The 16,662-nt window shown below is 39.3% G+C and overlaps 2 protein-coding genes across 3 annotated transcripts in view; one reads left to right on the forward strand and one right to left on the reverse strand.

The window, feature by feature from the left end:
• Positions 1-12,793, reverse strand: part of BBOX1 (gamma-butyrobetaine hydroxylase 1) — a 92,030-nt gene extending 79,237 nt beyond the window's left edge. The window contains exons 1-2 of the mRNA XM_025358175.1: positions 12,491-12,793; positions 12,060-12,323 (exon numbers count right to left, since the gene is read on the reverse strand). The gene's annotated coding sequence lies outside the window, so the exon portion shown is untranslated. The remainder of the gene's footprint in view (positions 1-12,059; positions 12,324-12,490) is intronic.
• Positions 3,897-5,361, forward strand: LOC112607111 (ETS domain-containing protein Elk-1-like). 2 transcript variants are annotated; one of them, XM_025358177.1, is made up of 2 exons: positions 3,897-4,344; positions 5,223-5,257. In XM_025358177.1, exons 1-2 carry the CDS (start codon positions 4,075-4,077, stop codon positions 5,238-5,240), a joined length of 288 nt encoding a protein of 95 aa, XP_025213962.1. In that variant the 5' UTR covers positions 3,897-4,074; the 3' UTR covers positions 5,241-5,257. The 2 variants fall into 2 exon arrangements, with proteins under 2 accessions (XP_025213962.1, XP_025213961.1); XM_025358176.1 differs by having other exon boundaries at positions 3,923-5,361.
• Positions 12,794-16,662: the final 3,869 nt, after the last annotated feature.

Here is a 16,662-nt window from a genome sequence, read left to right on the forward strand (position 1 = left end):
AACATTTTGTGACTAGTAAATATTTTGTCAGGTTTCTTTATAGCTAAGATTAGTTATGATATAATTATGCCCAATGAAATATATTTGGAAGTTACTGTGTAGGGAAATTTTTAAAAAGGTGATAAGACTTGCTGTGATATGCTGTTTTCCCTATTTATTTTTTCCACTTCCTCTCTGGAATGTGAATGTAGTATTGGAGGTGAAGCAGTAATTTTGGAACCATGAGGCAAGAAGCATAAGTATAAAATCTAAAAGAAGTCAGAGTTCCCCAGGGTTCTGTGAAAACACTTTACCAGCAATAGATGGTCATGTCTGGACCTCTTTTTTACATGATAAAAATTAAATTCCTTACTTATTTAAACCTTTATTTGCTAGCTCATCTGGGTACAGATAAGTTGGATTTAAGAAAGATTTGTGAAAGGTCATTCCACATTTAAGGTGCAGGCTGAGCCAACAACAACGATATGAAAGTACAGTGTTTGAGCAGTAGAAAACATGTTGTTTGGCTGGGACAAAAGGCTCTAAGGGGAAATGGTGGTTGAGAGAGATTAAAAGGCATGTTGATGCCAGATCATGAAGCACCATGCATAGCAAGATAAGGAGTTTGGGTTTCATTCTATTATGAAAGGGAATTTTTATATATTTTCTTCAGATAGCAGACTTGACAATGAAGTTGATGACAGTGTGTATGGTATATTGAAAGAGGTTAAAGGGCTAAAATCAGATACATCGTATGGAGCTGTCATAAAAATTTAGTCTAGAAGAAATGAGAACTTGGGAGTAAAAACATATATGGGAGGATACATGTAAACTATGTTCCAAAGATATACTTTAAATTGCCTGCAGTTTATGTTCTCACAAAAAGTTTTATTATTCTCTTGGCTATTATATGAAATATCATTTTATGAAAGATAATGACTTTGTCTTCAAATTAATACCGGGGAAAAACTGAAAAACTGTGAATTTTCAGTTTTCACAAAACAACAAACTCCTGAACAACCAATGGGTCAAGGAAAAAATCAAAAGAGAAATTAAAAATATTTTGAGACAAACAAAAATAGCACACATCGTAACACTTTTGAGATGCAGTAAAAGTAGTTTGAAGAGGGAAGTTAATAGTGATAAATGCCTTCATAAAATATAAAAAAAGATCTTAAATAAGCAATCTAGCTTTACACTTCAAGGAACTAGATAAAAGAAGAACACACTAATCCCTAAGTTATCAGAAGGAAGGAAATAAAAAAGATTAGAGGAGAAATAAATGAAATAGAGATAAGAAAAAATTAAAACTTTTTTGAAAGGTAGAATTGACAAACCATTAACTAACCTAAGAAACAAAGAGAGAAGACTCAAAATCAGAAATGAAAGAGGAGACATTACAGCTGATGCCACAGAAATACAAAAGCTTGTAAGAGACTACTATGAACAGTTATATGCCAATGATTGAATAATCTAGAAGAAATGAATTCATTCTTAGAAATGTACAACCTACCAGGACTGAATCATGAATAGAAAATCTGAACAGAACAATAAGTATGAAGATTAAGTCAGTAATCAAAAACTTTCCAACCATGGAAACTCCAGGACCTGATGGCTTCACCAGTGAATTCCACCAAACATTAAAGAAGAATGAACATAAATTCTACTTAAACTTTCCCCAAAAATTGACAGAGAGGTAATACTTCCAAACTCATTTTATGAGGCCAGCAATACCCTCAAACCAAAGGCAGACTGGAACACTGAAAGAACAGAATATTACAGACCAATATTCCTGGTGAACATAGATGCAAAATCTTTAACAAAATACTAGCAAAAAGAATTCAATACACATTAAAAGGAAAATACAGTATAATCAAGTGGGATTTATCTCTGGGATGCAAAGATGGTTCGACACACACAAATCAGTAAATATGACACAACAATTAGCAGAATTCAGGATAAAAATTAGGTGGTCATTTCAATAGATGCAGAAGCAGCATTTGATAAAATTCAACATCCTTTTATGATAATAATTATCAACAACGATGTATAGAGGGAATGTATCTCAACATAATAAATGCCATCTGTGCCAAGCCCACAGCTAACATCATATTCACTGATGAAAAGTTGAAAACTTTTCCTCTAAGTTTGGGAACAAGACAAGAATGCCCACTCTAACCACTTCTAATATTATAGTACTGGAAGTCCTAGCCAGAACAATTAGGCAAGAAGAAGAAATGAAAGGCATCCAAATCTGAAAGGTAGAAGTAAAATTGTCCTTGTTTTCTGATGACATGATCTTATACACAGAAAACCCTAAAGACTACAGAAAAAATTTTTTAGAACTAATAAATTTAGTAAAGTTGCAGGATACAAAATCAACATACAAATATTCATAGGGTTTAGGTATAATAACAACTAACATTCTGAAAAAGGTATCAATAAAACAATTCAATTTCTAGGATCACTAAAAATACTTAGGATTACATTTAGCCAAGGAGTAAAAGATCCATACACTGAAAACTATAAGACAATGACAAAAAAAAATTAAATGAGACACAGGTAAGTGGAACAATACTCTGTGTTCTTGGATTTGAATTATTAATATCAGTAAAATATCCATACTACCAAAGTCATCTACAGATTCAGTGCAATTACTATCAAAACTCCAATGACATTTATCAAATAAATTTTTAAAAGCACTCTAAAATATGTATAGAACCACAAAAAATCTGAGTGGCCAAAGCAGTCTTGAGAAGGAAAAACAGAGTTGGAACTATCACATTATCAGATCCCAAAATAGCCTACAAAACTATAATAATCAAAACAGCATGGTATTGGAATAAAAAATACATATAAATCAATAGAAAGTAATAGCCTAGAAACAAATTTGTGCATTTAAGGTCAATTAATCTGTCACAAAGATCCCAAGAACACTAAATGGGGAAAAGATAGTCTCTTCAACAAATGGTGGAGTGTTACTAAATATTCAGATGAAGAAGTATAAAACTGGACCCTCATCTCACATCATACATAAAAATCAACTCAAAATGGATTACAGACTTAAACATAAAATATGAAACTTTAAAACTATTAGAAGAAAACATATGGGAAAACTCCATGACATTTGTCTGGGCATGGATTTTTTTGGATAGGAACCCAAATGAACAGGCAGCAAAAGCAAAAATAAACAAATAAGATGGTATTGAATTAAATCCCTGCACAGCAAAGGAAATAATAAAGTGAGTAAGGAGACAGCCTAAAAAATGAGAAAAAAATATTTGTAAAGCATACATCTGAGGACCACCTATGTTTTTACTTATTTTAATCAAGTAAGTTAAGCAATCATCCTATATCATTCAATAAGCTAAAGTCACTTTCAAATGGAACCATGCTGACTCTTCTGTAAGCCACAGCAGGGCCCATACATCTGATAAGGGGTTAATCTCCAAAATATATGAGGAATTCAAACAACTCAATAGCAAGAAAACAAACTACTCAATTAAAAAATGGGCAGCTGGGTGCAGTGGTACATGCCTGTAATCCCAGCTACTTGAGGGGTTGAGGTAGGAGGACTGCTTGAAATTAGGAGTTTGAGGCCAACCTGGCCAACACAGAAAGCCTCTACCTCTAAAACAATAAAATAAAAATTTTAAAAATAGGTAAAGGAATAGATATTTATCTAAAGAAGACATATAAATGGCCAGCAAGTATATAAAAATGCTATCAATTATCATCAGGTAAATGCAAACCAAAACCACCTCATGAGATATCATCTCACACCTGTTACAATGACTGTTATCAAAAAGACAAAAGATACGTCTTGGTGAGAATATGGAGAAAAGAAAACCCCTGTACACCGTTAATGGGAATGTAAATTATTTTAGCCATTATAGAAAACAGTATGGGACTTCTAGGTCTGCGCCGCCGCCACCGCCACCACCACCACCACCGCCACTGCCTCCTCGGAACCCAGGCCTGGGGGGCGGTGGGGCCGCGTATGGAGCCCCAGCCCCCCGGAGCTGCCAACATTGCCAACGCCACCGCCACGCTACACACAGGTACCCCTGGGATGGCGTGAGCACTCCCCCAGTGATGGACCCATCTGTGACTCTGTGGCAGTTTTTGCTGCAGCTGCTCAGACAGCAAGGCAATGGCCACATCATCTCCTGGACTTCACGGGATGGTGGTGAATTCAAGCTGGTGGATGCAGAGGAGGTGGCCCGGCTGTGGGGGCTACGCAAGAACAAGACCAACATGAATTACGACAAGCTCAGCCGGGCCTTGCGGTACTACTATGACAAGAACATTATCCGCAAAGTGAGCGGCCAGAAGTCCGTCTACAAGTTTGTGTCCCATCCTGAGGTCGCAGGGTGCTCCACTGAGGACTGCGCGCCCCAGTCAGAGGTGTCTGTTACCTCCGTCATGCCAAATGCGGCCCTTGCTGCTGTACATGCCGCCCCAGGGGACACTGCCTCTGGAAAGCCAGGCACACCCAAGGATGTAGGAAGGGCAGGCCCGAGCGGTTTGGCACATAGCCGCCGGAACGAGTACTTGGGCTCGGGCCTCTATTCCACCTTCACCATCCAGTCTCTGCAGCCACAGTCACCCCCTCATCCTCGGCCGGCTGTGATCCTCCCTAACGCAGCTCCTGCAGGAGCAGCAGCGCCCCCCTCGGGGAGCAGGAGCACCAGTCCAAGCCCCTTGGAGGCCCGCCTGGAGGCTGAGGAGGCCGGCTTGCCTCTGCAGATCATCCTGACCCCGCCCGAGGCCCCAAACCTGAAATCGGAAGAGCTGAATGTGGAGCCAGGTTTGGGCCGGGCTTTGCCCCCGGAAGTGAAAGTGGAAGGGCCCAAGGAAGAGTTGGAAGTTGCCGGGGAGAGAGGGTTTGTGCCGGAAACTACTAAGGCCGAGCCAGAAGTCCCTCCACAGGAGGGCGTGCCAGCCCGGCTGCCGGCGGTCGTTATGGACACCGCAAAGCAGGCGGGCGGCCCCGCGGCTTCCAGCCCTGAGATCTCCAAGCCGCAGAAGGGCCGGAAGCCCCAGGACCTAGAGCTTCCACTCAGCCCGAGCCTGCTAGGTGGGCCAGGACTCGAACGGACCCCAGGATCGGGAACTGGCTCCGGCCTCCAGGTGCCTGGGCCGGCGCTAACTCCGTCCCTACTTCCTATGCATACATTGACCCCAGTGCTGCTAACACCCAGCTCGCTGCCTCCCAGCATTCACTTCTGGAGCACCCTGAGTCCCATTGCGCCCCGTAGCCCGGCCAAGCTCTCCTTCCAGTTTCCTACCAGTGGCAGCGCCCAGGTACATATCCTTTCCATCAGCGTGGACGGCCTCTCGACCCCTGTGGTGCTCTCCCCAGGGCCCCAGAAGCCATGACTACCACCCCCCCGCCTTCTGGGGTCACTCCATCCATGCTTTCTCCAGCCAGCCATCTCAAGGAGAAACATAGTTCAACTGAAAGACTCATTCTGTGATTGTGGTGGGGTGGGGATCCTTGAGAAGAATTACTCTCAGGAGTAATTCTCATTATCTCCTCCACAGAAAACACACAGCTTCCACAACTTCTCTGTTTTCTGTCAGTCCCCGAGTGGTCGCCCTTACACGTCTCCTACATCAATGGTAGGGACAGTTTATTTATTTATTTTTTGAAGGCCACTGGGAGGAGCCTGACCTAACCTTTTAGGGTGGTTAGGACGTCTCCCCCACCTCCCCACTTTTTTTCCCCAAGACAAGACAATCGGGGTCTGGCTTGAGAACGAGGTTTCTTTCTTTATTTCTCAGCCTGCCCTTGGGGAGATGAGGGAGCCTTGTCTCCATTTTCAGATGTGAGTAGAAGAGTTAGTTTGTTTTATTATTCCTGGCCATACTCAGGGGTCCAGGAAGAATTTGTACCGTTTAATGGGTTGGGAGTCTTGGCCAAGGAAGAATCACACCCTTGGAATAGAAATTTCCACCTCCCCAGCCTTTCTCTCAGACAGCTTATCCTTTTTCAACCAACTTTGGCCAGGGAGGAATGTCACTTTTGTTCTTCTTTCCCCTGAAAAGCCATTCCTTTGTCTGCCAACCTCCCTGGGGTCCTGCCTGTTTCCTCCCAATGGAGGGTTTTTTTGGGGGGTGGTCCCCATCTGGGGGGCCCCTTCACCCAGTACTCCAGGTCTCCCTGTCTCTCCCCCGCTGCCATTTTGATAGTATAATCTATTTTTAAATGGGGCTTTTCAATAGGGGAGAGGGAGTCATCTCTTCCTATATTTGGTGGGGTGGGTGGGAAGGAAGGGATTTGGGGGGGAATCTTCCTGCCGCCTCCCTCCTCCAAGTGTTTATTTTTGATACCAAACGTGTATTTTCAGTTCCCTCCCTCCCAGCCCCCCAATTTCCTACGGGAGGGTACAAAAGACCCTTTCAATGTCCCTGGAGTTGGGAGGGAGGAATGGGGGACATAAAGCCTGTCCTGTCTCTATTCTAGGCAAGAGAGAGTGGGTTCAAAAGACTCCTGGGCTCACCTGTTAGCGCTGGCCCAGCCCAGGCCTCCGGACCTGGGAGTTGGTGATTTGGGGGACGGTGCTACACTCATCTCTACTGTTTGTTTTACTTCCCCAAAGTGGACCTTTTTTTCCCCTAAAGAGTCCCAGAGAATGGGGAATTGTTCCTGTAAATATATATTTTTCAAAGTGAAAAAAAAGAAAACAGTATGGAGGTTTCCCCCCAAATAACATATAGAATTACCATTCCAGCAGTATCATTACTGGCCATATAGGCAAAGGAAATGAAATTAGTATGTCAATGAGATATTTGCATTCTCATGTTCATAGCAGCATTATTCAGAACAGCCAAAATATGGAAACAACTAAATGTCCATTGATAGATGAGTGGATTAAAAATGTGGTATATATCTAAACCCATATCTATCTATCTATCTATCTATCTATCTATCTATCTATCTATCATCTGTCTACACGCACACACACACACACACACACACACACACACCACACACATACACACACACACTGCTGAATATTATTCAGCCCTAAAAGGGAAGGAAAATTCTGTCATTTTTGGTAACACAGATCAACTCGAAGGGCATTATGCTAAGTGAAATAAGTCAGGCACAGAAAGACAAGTGCAATATGATCTCACTTATACAGGAATCTAAAATTGCCAAACTCATAGAAGTCATGAGCAGAACAGTGGGTGCCAGGGGCTGGGAGATGGGAGAAATGGGGATATGTTGGTCAAAGCATACTACTTATTCAGGATAAATAAGTTCTGGAGATCCAATGTACAACATAGTGACTATAGTTAATAATACTGTCTTGTGTACTCGAAATTTGCTGAAAGGGTAATCTCAAGCATTCTTGCCCCCCAACATACAACGATAACTATGTAAAGTTATGAATATATTAATTAGTTTGATTGTGGGAATTATTTCACAATATATACATAAGCATCACATTGACCATTATGTTTACAACTTTTATTTGTCAATTTACCTCTATAAAACAGGAAAAATAACAACATAAAGTGAAAAAAGATTATTAGTTTTAATTGTATTGACAGTAAGATTACAAGAGTAGTAATAGTAGTAGAGGTAGCAGTAGTAGTAAAAAGTAATGATAGTTTACATTTTTTGAATGCTTTCTTTATGCTACTCAGTGTTTGGAGTTCTTTTATATAATAACTCATTGAATCCTCATTTCAAGCCAAAGAAAAAAAATCTACTGTAATTACCCAAAAAACAGAAGTAGAAAGAGGCTAGGAAATACCAGCACACAGATGATTTATCTTAAGTTCTTGTAGGAGTAAGACCATTTAAAAATTATTCTTATTTATTTTTATGAAGTTATTTGTGTGCTTATATATATATTAAACTCAATGCATTTAAAAAAATATATTCATTCATGTGTTTGAAAATTTTTTGGCTGAAAGTATTTTGATATAACTTGAAATGTGAAACACTAATACTTAATGAATACTCAGTCCAGGGATTCATTTTCTACCATGAGGAACATTGTTCCTCTGCTTAAAGATGGTGTTGTGCCCATGTCACACCACCTATTGAAGTGACTGACCACTCCTATAGACATCTGTGCCAAGAAACATCAATTACATTTCAGACTGCTCTTTTGAGCTTTCCATCTTTTATTTTTTTCTTCTACTAGGTTTGAATGAGAGAGGAAGAAGCACATTTCCAATCATTAGGGGAACCTGAGAACATTATCTCCAACCCATTTTGCCAAATGGATGTCCTGAGAAAGGTGTTCCAAGAGAGGTGATGTCAGGTTAGTGTCTGATTGGAGGGTGCCCAAGGCACATGGGAGAATGTGGAAGAACTAGAAAGACTTCGGTGTTGCTCATGTTAAATTACTTAGGTATCTCTGTAGAAACTTGGTGGATCATTCCTTCTCTTCACAATCCGTTTCTTAAATTTATGATAAATGTGAAAGGTCATCAAAACAAAAGCAGGGCAAAATGGGAAAATAAGTTTCCACTTTAACTTTCTCTGGATTATTTAAAGGCCTACTGGGACAAATGTGATGAAAATTAAAAAAAATAAAAAAAATCACAGATCATCAGTATTTAAAAGCAAATACTTTCTGAAAATTATAGCTTGTATGTTAACATGATTTGTTGAAATCTGTTTTTGTAATTTAACCATCTTGGCTTGTTAGAATTGAGCTCAGTTGAAGCACCATGGCAATTTAGTTAGATGATAAGCTACTGTGTTTCTCTGAAGTAAAGAAAAATGTAGATGCTCCTAGCTATACAGGATGAATTTTTATCAGTGAGATTTCTTTGGCAAACTAAATAACACCTGTAAAACAAATTTTCTTATTTTATACTTATTTTTCTTATTTATTTATTTATTTATTTATTTATTATACTTTAAGTTCTAGGATACATGTACATGCAGGTTTGTTACATATGTATACATGTGCCATGTTGGTGTGCTGCACCCATTAACTCATCATTTACATTAGGTGTATCTCCTAGTGCTATCCCTCCCCCGTACCCCCACCCCACGACAGGCCCCAGTGTGTGATGTTCCCCTTCCTGTGTCCAGTTGTTCTCTTCGTTCAATTCCCACCTATGAGTGAGAACATGTGGTGTTTGATTTTCTGTTCTTGTGATAGTTTGCTGAGAATGATAGTTTATAGCTGCATCAGTATCCCTACAGAGGACATGAACTCATCCTTTTTTATGGCTGCATAGTGTATGGTGTACATGTGCCACATTTTCTTAATCCAGCCTGTCATTGATGGACATTTGGTTCCAAGTCTTTGCTATTGTGGCACATATTCCATATGCAGCCATATGCAGAAAGCTGAAACTGGATCCATTCCTTACACCTTATCCAAAAATTAACTAAAGATGGATTAAAGACTTAAATGCAAGACCTAAAACCATAAAAACCCTAGAAGTAAACCTAGGCAATATCATTCAGGACATAGGCATGGACCAAGACTTCATGACTAAAACGCCAAAAGCAATGGCAACAAAAGTCAAAATTGACAAATGGGATCTAATTAAACTAAAGAGCTTCTGCACAGCAAAAGAAACTATAATTAGAGTGAACAGGCAGCCTACAGAATGGGAGAAAATTTTTGCCATCTATCCATCTGACAAAGGGCTAATATCCAGAATCTACAAAGAACTTCAACAAATTTACAAGAAATAAACAATGCCATCAAAAAGTGGGCAAAGGATATGAACAGACACTTTTCAAAAGAAGACGTTTATGCAGCCAACATATATATGAAAAAAAGCTCATCATCACTGGTCGTTAGAGAAATGCAAATCAAAACCACAATGATATACCATCTCATGCCAGGAATGGTGATCATTAAAAACTCAAGAAACAATAGATGCTGGAGAGGATGTGGAGAAATAGGAACACTTTTACACTGTTGGTGGGAGTGTAAATGAGTTCAAGCATTGTGGAAGACAGTGTGGCAATTCCTCTAGGATCTAGAACCAGAAATATCATTTGACCAAGCCATCCCATTACTGGGTATATACCCAAAGGATTGTAAATCAATCTACTATAAAGACAGATGCACACGTATGTTTATTGCAGCACTGTTCACAACAGCAAAGACTTGGAACCGACCCAAATGCTCATCAGTGATAGACTGGATAAAGAAAATGTGGCACATATACCCTATGGAATACTATGCAGCCATAAAAAAGGATGAATTCATGTCCTTTGCAGGGACATGGATGACACTGGAAACCATCATTCTCAGCAAACTATCACAAGAACAGAAAACCAAATACCACATGCTCTCACTCATAAATGGGAGTTGAACAATGAGAACACATGGGCACAAAGAGGGGAACATAACACACCGGGGCCTGTCATGGAGTAGGGGGAGCACGGAGGGATAGCATTAGGAGAAATGCCTAATGTAGATGACGGGTTGATAGGTGCAGCAAACCACCACGGCATGTGTATACCTATGTAACAAACATGCACATTCCGCACAGGTACCCCAGCTCTTAAAGTATAATTTTAAAAAAATTAGTAGCTAACCTTCAAGATTGTTGTGTGTTAATTAACCTCACCATTTGACATTTCAGCTTTGGAGAGAGAGGGCAAGAAGTTTTCTAGACATTACACCATGGAGGTTTAACTATATTGTTATTATTCTATTTTTCAACCTTTAAATAATAAAATCAATTAATTTTTACTTGGTAAGATGGAATTTGACCAGACAATATTTGTAGTGCCTCTCTTTAACATCATTTAAATACATACATACTCTACTCAAGATACCTGCTATCTAAGGCTCTTCAACTTGAAGTCTTTTTAAAATTGTAAAATGGTTGTTATAATTATTTTTAAACTTGGTTTAATAGGTGGCTGAGATACTTAACAATTTGTGAATATATTCTCATGTGAATAATGAATTCTATAAAGCGATTAGAGGCCAGGTGCAGTGGCCTATAATCCCAGCACTTAGGGAGGCTGGAGCAGAAGGATTGTTTGAGAACAGGAATTTGAGACCGGCCTGGACAACATGATGAGACTCCCCCACATCTACCAAAAAAAAAAAAAAAAAAAAAATTAGGCAGGCATGGTGATGCATATCTGTACTCTGAGTTACTTGGGAGGTTAAGACAGGAGGATCGCTTGAACCCAAGAGTTTGAGGTTACAGTTAGCTGTGATTGCATCATTACATTCCAGCCTGGATGACAGACCAAGACCCTATCTCAGCAACTATAACAACAAAAATAACGCCATTAGAAAAACCAGTCCATTCTCTAAAATAGGTTCACAATTCTGCTTGCATTAAATTTCATGCAAACAATTCATTTGTAAATTATACAAAGGAAAACATTAGCTTCACTTCAGTGGAATCACCATGTTTGGATTGGAACTCAAATTATCAAGGTTTTGTTTTCTGATGTAATGGAAAGTACTGGGTTTAGATTTTAGGAAACTCCTAAATTATTTGAACCAGAACATACATTCACTATGAGAAACCTTACATTTTTAATCAAATCCATACCTGTAATATACATTCTTGAGTTTCATTAAGGGAACAAAACAATTGAAAATGTGCACAATGGCTTTAATTGGCCAACATTTTAAAGAGGCATGTTAACAAAGAGCCAGGGTATCACATGTAGTCACCATTCTTTGGGATGGGTTGTGGATTATTCAGGGAACATTGTGAAAATCCAACCAGAATCCTCCTTCCCCCATCCCCAGTCTCTTTTTAGACAGCGTTCTCTCTGTCTCCTCTGTATACTTTCTGGATCAGCTTAGGGATTGCAAAGTAATTTGACTATCAGACTAAGCCAAACGTAATTGGGAAAGAGAAGCTGCCAAGAAGCAATCAGATCCACTGCATTCCAAAAACCAAGTCTATTCCAAATGCTTGATCGACCATCCCCAGCACAGCCCACATGGCTGTGAGCTACATGTGACTAGAGTTCTAATTGGAGGCTCCCCACCACCTCAGTCCACAGACTTGAATTCACAAACCCTCCCAATAAGGAGTAAAGGAAGTTGAGCTGAATAATACCTGTTCTCAGATATGCTTTACACAGCAAACCACACAAAACTTACCAAGTAAAGAAACTGTCAGCTTTGGTTCTTAAGTCCTTTGGAGAGGGAGCCTTCTGATGCCCGTCATATCCCAGGATTGATCTGTCCCCAGTTTCCAGTCTGATGTGGTACTTTTTCTTGGAAGCCTTTTTGCTCCTGGCAGTTTCACTGTGGCCCTGCCCCTGGACACAGCTGAGGTTTGCAAATAAGGAAGGATGTCTCAATCTGAAGGTGTAGCAACTACTGAAGGGAGCTTGAAGGTATTTTTGTCTTTGTTTTTTTGTGCTGTTTTGTTTTATTTAAAAAAGAAAAGAGCCTTTATGGCCTAAGGAGTTACCAAGAGAAAATACTTTGACTACTGCTGGTTCCCAAAACCACAAAACCCCAGAACTCAATGCAAAGTATTGCCTCAGTTTCGAATCTTTCTTGATAGAAGGAAAAGCAGTTCTCACCTGTCTTATCTTCTATTTCTGGACCAGCAGTGGCAATGGCAGCAAGTGAACAAGCAGTTCACTTCTTTCCCACCTGTTCAGTGTGACAGCTCATTTATTGCACAACTCACTTAGGGCAGAGGCATTGAGATGTGCATTTAACAGGGAGGAGCTACCAGCACTCACCCTAGCAGAGGTGAAGTGGTATCTACTTGTCAACAGAGTATTCCAATATGAGCCTCTTTAAAGGGAGCTTGAGTTGTTATAAGGGACTGGTAGAAAGACGGGGATTGGCCCCCTAAGCTTGATGCCCTCCTTTCTCTGCAGTTTTGGCTGGAATACACAGTAATTGCCAGAGAGCTTGGGGTTCTTTTGAAGGTACTTCGTTGCCCAGTGATTTGATTCACAACACACAGCCCTTAGGGCAACAAAAGGGAAAGGCCAGAATAGGCAGCATGCCAGGATTCAGAGCCTGACTGCCAGGCATACTCTTGGAGAGTGCCCAGTGCAGGGGGAGCAATTGTTGGACTGGTCTCAGGTGCTAGGTCCTAACAGAGTCTAGATTACATTAAAAGAAAGTCTGCAGGTGGAAATTAAGGTCCAGGTGAGAGATGCATGAGTCCTCTGCCCTCCTCCCACCTAACACCCGCTTCCTAGGCAGATGTAGAAGAAGCCTGCAACTTGTTGCTTCTTGCCCGAAGGATTTACAGGGCTGTGAGTGAGACTCAATGAAAAAAGAATAAGAGGTAACCACAGAGAAAGAAAATGCAGCCCAACTCTCTGGTGGCCTCCTTTATGGGAAATCTCCCCTTCCAGAATGGCAGAATCCCCTCCCTAAATGATGCTTTGTCAGATCTTTTAACAATAAAATTTAAACTGTTTCCCTGAATCTGAAGAAAGGAACCTCTTTTCCACTTTCCTCCTTTCTTCCCCCCAGTCTCCAGGTCAAATTATTGACACACACTATCCAGTGAAAACAACAGCAGGTTTTGTTTTCCATGTATGAGGGGAGGGTGTGTATATGTCGGGTGCCGTCATAAATGTGACCAGCATCTTAAACCCACAGTAACTGAAGTTATAGGTTTGCCAAAAGCAGATAATTATATTTTAATAATTCATGACATCACAGAAATACACACAATTAATTTTTCCTTTACACTTTGTACTTTAGTAACAATTACTGGAATAAATTAGGTAAATTCTGTTTCAGCTTTAAGAAAGTTGCTGACAAGAATGTGCCGAATATATGTGTTTTCTAATGGAATGATTAAATAAAACAAACAACAAATAAACCAACAAGTAAATCTGTTAATAAAGTTTACAGACTTGCACATAAAGAATCAATTCTCACAAATAGGCAAATAATCAAAACGCTGCTTTCCACTGTAAGAAGCTTCTTAAGTGAACATGGGAGTGCAGCCATCTCTTGGACATGCTTATTTTATATCCTCTGGATATGTATCCAGAGGTGGGATTGCAGAATCATATGATAGTTCTATTTTTAATTTTCTGAGGAACCACCATACTGTTTTCCATAATGGTTGTACCAGTTTACATTTCCAGCAACAGTGTATGTATTAATCTATTCTCACACTGCTATAAAGACATACCTGAGACTGGGTAATTTATCAAGTTTACTGACTCATCGTTCTGCATGTCTAGGGAGGCCTCAGGAAACTTACAATCATGGCAGAAGGCAAGAGAGAAGCAAAGGCATATCTTACATGGTGGCAGGCAAGAGAGAGCAAATGAATGAAGGGAGAAGAGCCCCTTGTAAAACCATCACATCTTGTGAGAACTCACTCACTATGACAAGAACAGTATGGAGGAAACCTCTCCCATGATCCATCACCCCCCACCAGATCCTTCCCTGGACATGTGGGGATTATGGGGATTACAATCCAAGATGAGATTTGAGTGGGGACACAGAGTCAAACCATATTAGTGTACAAGGATTCCTTTTTCTCTACATTCTCTTCAATACTCATCTGTTGTCTTTTTGATGAAGCCATTCCAACAGTGTAAGGTAGTTTCTCATTGTAGTTTGAGTTTTAATTTACATTTCCAAAAAAAAAAAAAATAAAAAATAAAAAAAATAAAAAAATAAAAAAATAAAAAAAAAAAAAAATAATTTACATTTCCATGATGAGTAGTGATTTGAGCATTGTTTTCATATATCTGTTGGACATTTGCATGTCTTTTGAGAAATGTCTATTCAGATCCTTTGTTTATTTTTTATCAGATTTTTTTTTCTTTTGAGTTGTTTGCTGTTGAGTGTTTCTTATATATTTTGGATACTCCTTGTCAGATGGATAGTTTACAAATATTTTTTCCCATTCCATAGATTATCTTTTCACCCTGTTGACTGTTGCTTTGTTTGTGCAAAAGCTTTTTTTTTTAATGCCACCTCATTTATTTGTGCTTTTTTTGCCTGTGTTTGGGGTCATATACAAAAAACCATTGCCTAGACCAATGTCATTATAGCATTGTTCACAATAATCAATAAAGGAAATTAACCTGGGCTCATCAATAGATGAATGGATAAAGAAAATATGTTGTGTGTGTGCGTCTGTATGTGTGTGTGTGTGCATGTAATGGAATTCTATTCAGTCTTGGAAAAGAATTATAATTTGTGACAACACGGATGAGCTTGCAGGACATGTACCAAGTGAATTCAGCCAGGCACAGAAATATGAGCACTGCATGATTTCACTCACACGTGGCAACTAAAAAAGTCAAACTCATAGAAGCATAGAGTAGTATGGTGGTTGTCAGGGGGTGAGAGTGGGGACAGGGGAGTGGCGAGATGATGGCCAAGCGTACAAAAATTTAGTCAGATAGGATTAATAAGTTCAGGCAATCTACTGTACTACAGTTAATAATAATATCTTATATACTTGAAAATGGCTAAGAGACTAAATAGTAAATGTCCTTACAACATAAAATAATAAGTATATGAGGTGATGGGCATGTTAATTAGTTTGATTTCATGATTTCATAGTATATAATACATTAAAACATCAAGTTGTACACCATAAATATATATAATTTTTACCTGCCAACTATACCTTAATTAATTTTTTTAACCTTAAGTTCAGGGTTACAGATGCAGCTTTGTTATATAAGTAAACTCATGTCATGGGGGTTTGTTCTACAGATTATTCTGTTACTCAGGTATTAGACCTAATACCCATTAGTTATTTTTCCTGATCACCTCTCTCCTCCCATTCTCTACCTTGCAATAGGATGCAGTGCCTGTTATTCTTTTCTATGTGTCCATGTGTTCTCATCTTTTAACCCTCATTTATAAGTGAGAACATGCAATATTTGGTTTTCTATTCCTGTATTAGTTTGCTAAGGATAATGGCCTCCAGCTCCATCCATGTCGCTGCAAAGGATATGATCTCATCCTTTTTTATGGCTGCATAGTATCCCGTGATGTATATGTATCACATTTTCTTTATCCAGTCTACCATTGATGGGCACTTTGGTTGATTCCATGTCTTTGCTATTGTGAATAGTGCTGCAATGAACATATGCTTGCATTTGTCTTTATGATAGAATTATTCCTTTGGGTATATACTCAGTAGTGATATTGCTGGGTTGAATGGCAGTTCTGCTTTTAGGTCTTTAAGGAATCACCAAACTGTTTTGCACTATGGTTGAACTAATTTACACTCCCATCAACAGTATATAAGCATTTTCTCTGTAACCTCACCAGCGTCTTTTTTTTTTTTTTTTTTAAACTTTTTAACTGTAGCCATTCTGACTGGATCTGAAATGGTATCTCTTTGTGATTTTGATTTGCATTTCTCTAATGATCAGTGATGTTGAGCTTTTTTTCATATGCTTGTTGGCTGCATGTATGTCTTCTTATGAAAAGTGTTCATGTCCTCTGCCTACTTTTTAATGTAGTTTGTTTTTTCTTATAAATTTGCTTAAGTTTCCGTATGAAAGCTGGATATTAGACCTTTGCCAGATGCATAATTTGCAAATATTTTCTTTCATTTTTATAGGTTGTCTGTTTACTCTGTCAATAGTTTCTATTGCTGTCCAGAAGCTTTTTAGTTTAATTAGATCTCATTTGTAATTTTCGCTTTTGCTGTAACTGCTTTTGGCATCTTCATCATGAAATCTTTGCCCATTCCTGTGTTCGGAATGGTATTGCCTAGGTTATCTTCCAGGGATTTTAT

The sequence above is a fragment of the Theropithecus gelada genome, chromosome 14 (genome assembly GCF_003255815.1).
Source record: "Theropithecus gelada isolate Dixy chromosome 14, Tgel_1.0, whole genome shotgun sequence".
Lineage (NCBI taxonomy): Eukaryota > Metazoa > Chordata > Mammalia > Primates > Cercopithecidae > Theropithecus > Theropithecus gelada.

Excerpts from the sequence above, each read along its gene's own strand:
- LOC112607111 (XM_025358176.1), top strand. The coding sequence starts at position 4,075 with ATGGACCCATCTGTGACTCTGTGGCAGTTTTTGCTGCAGCTGCTCAGA.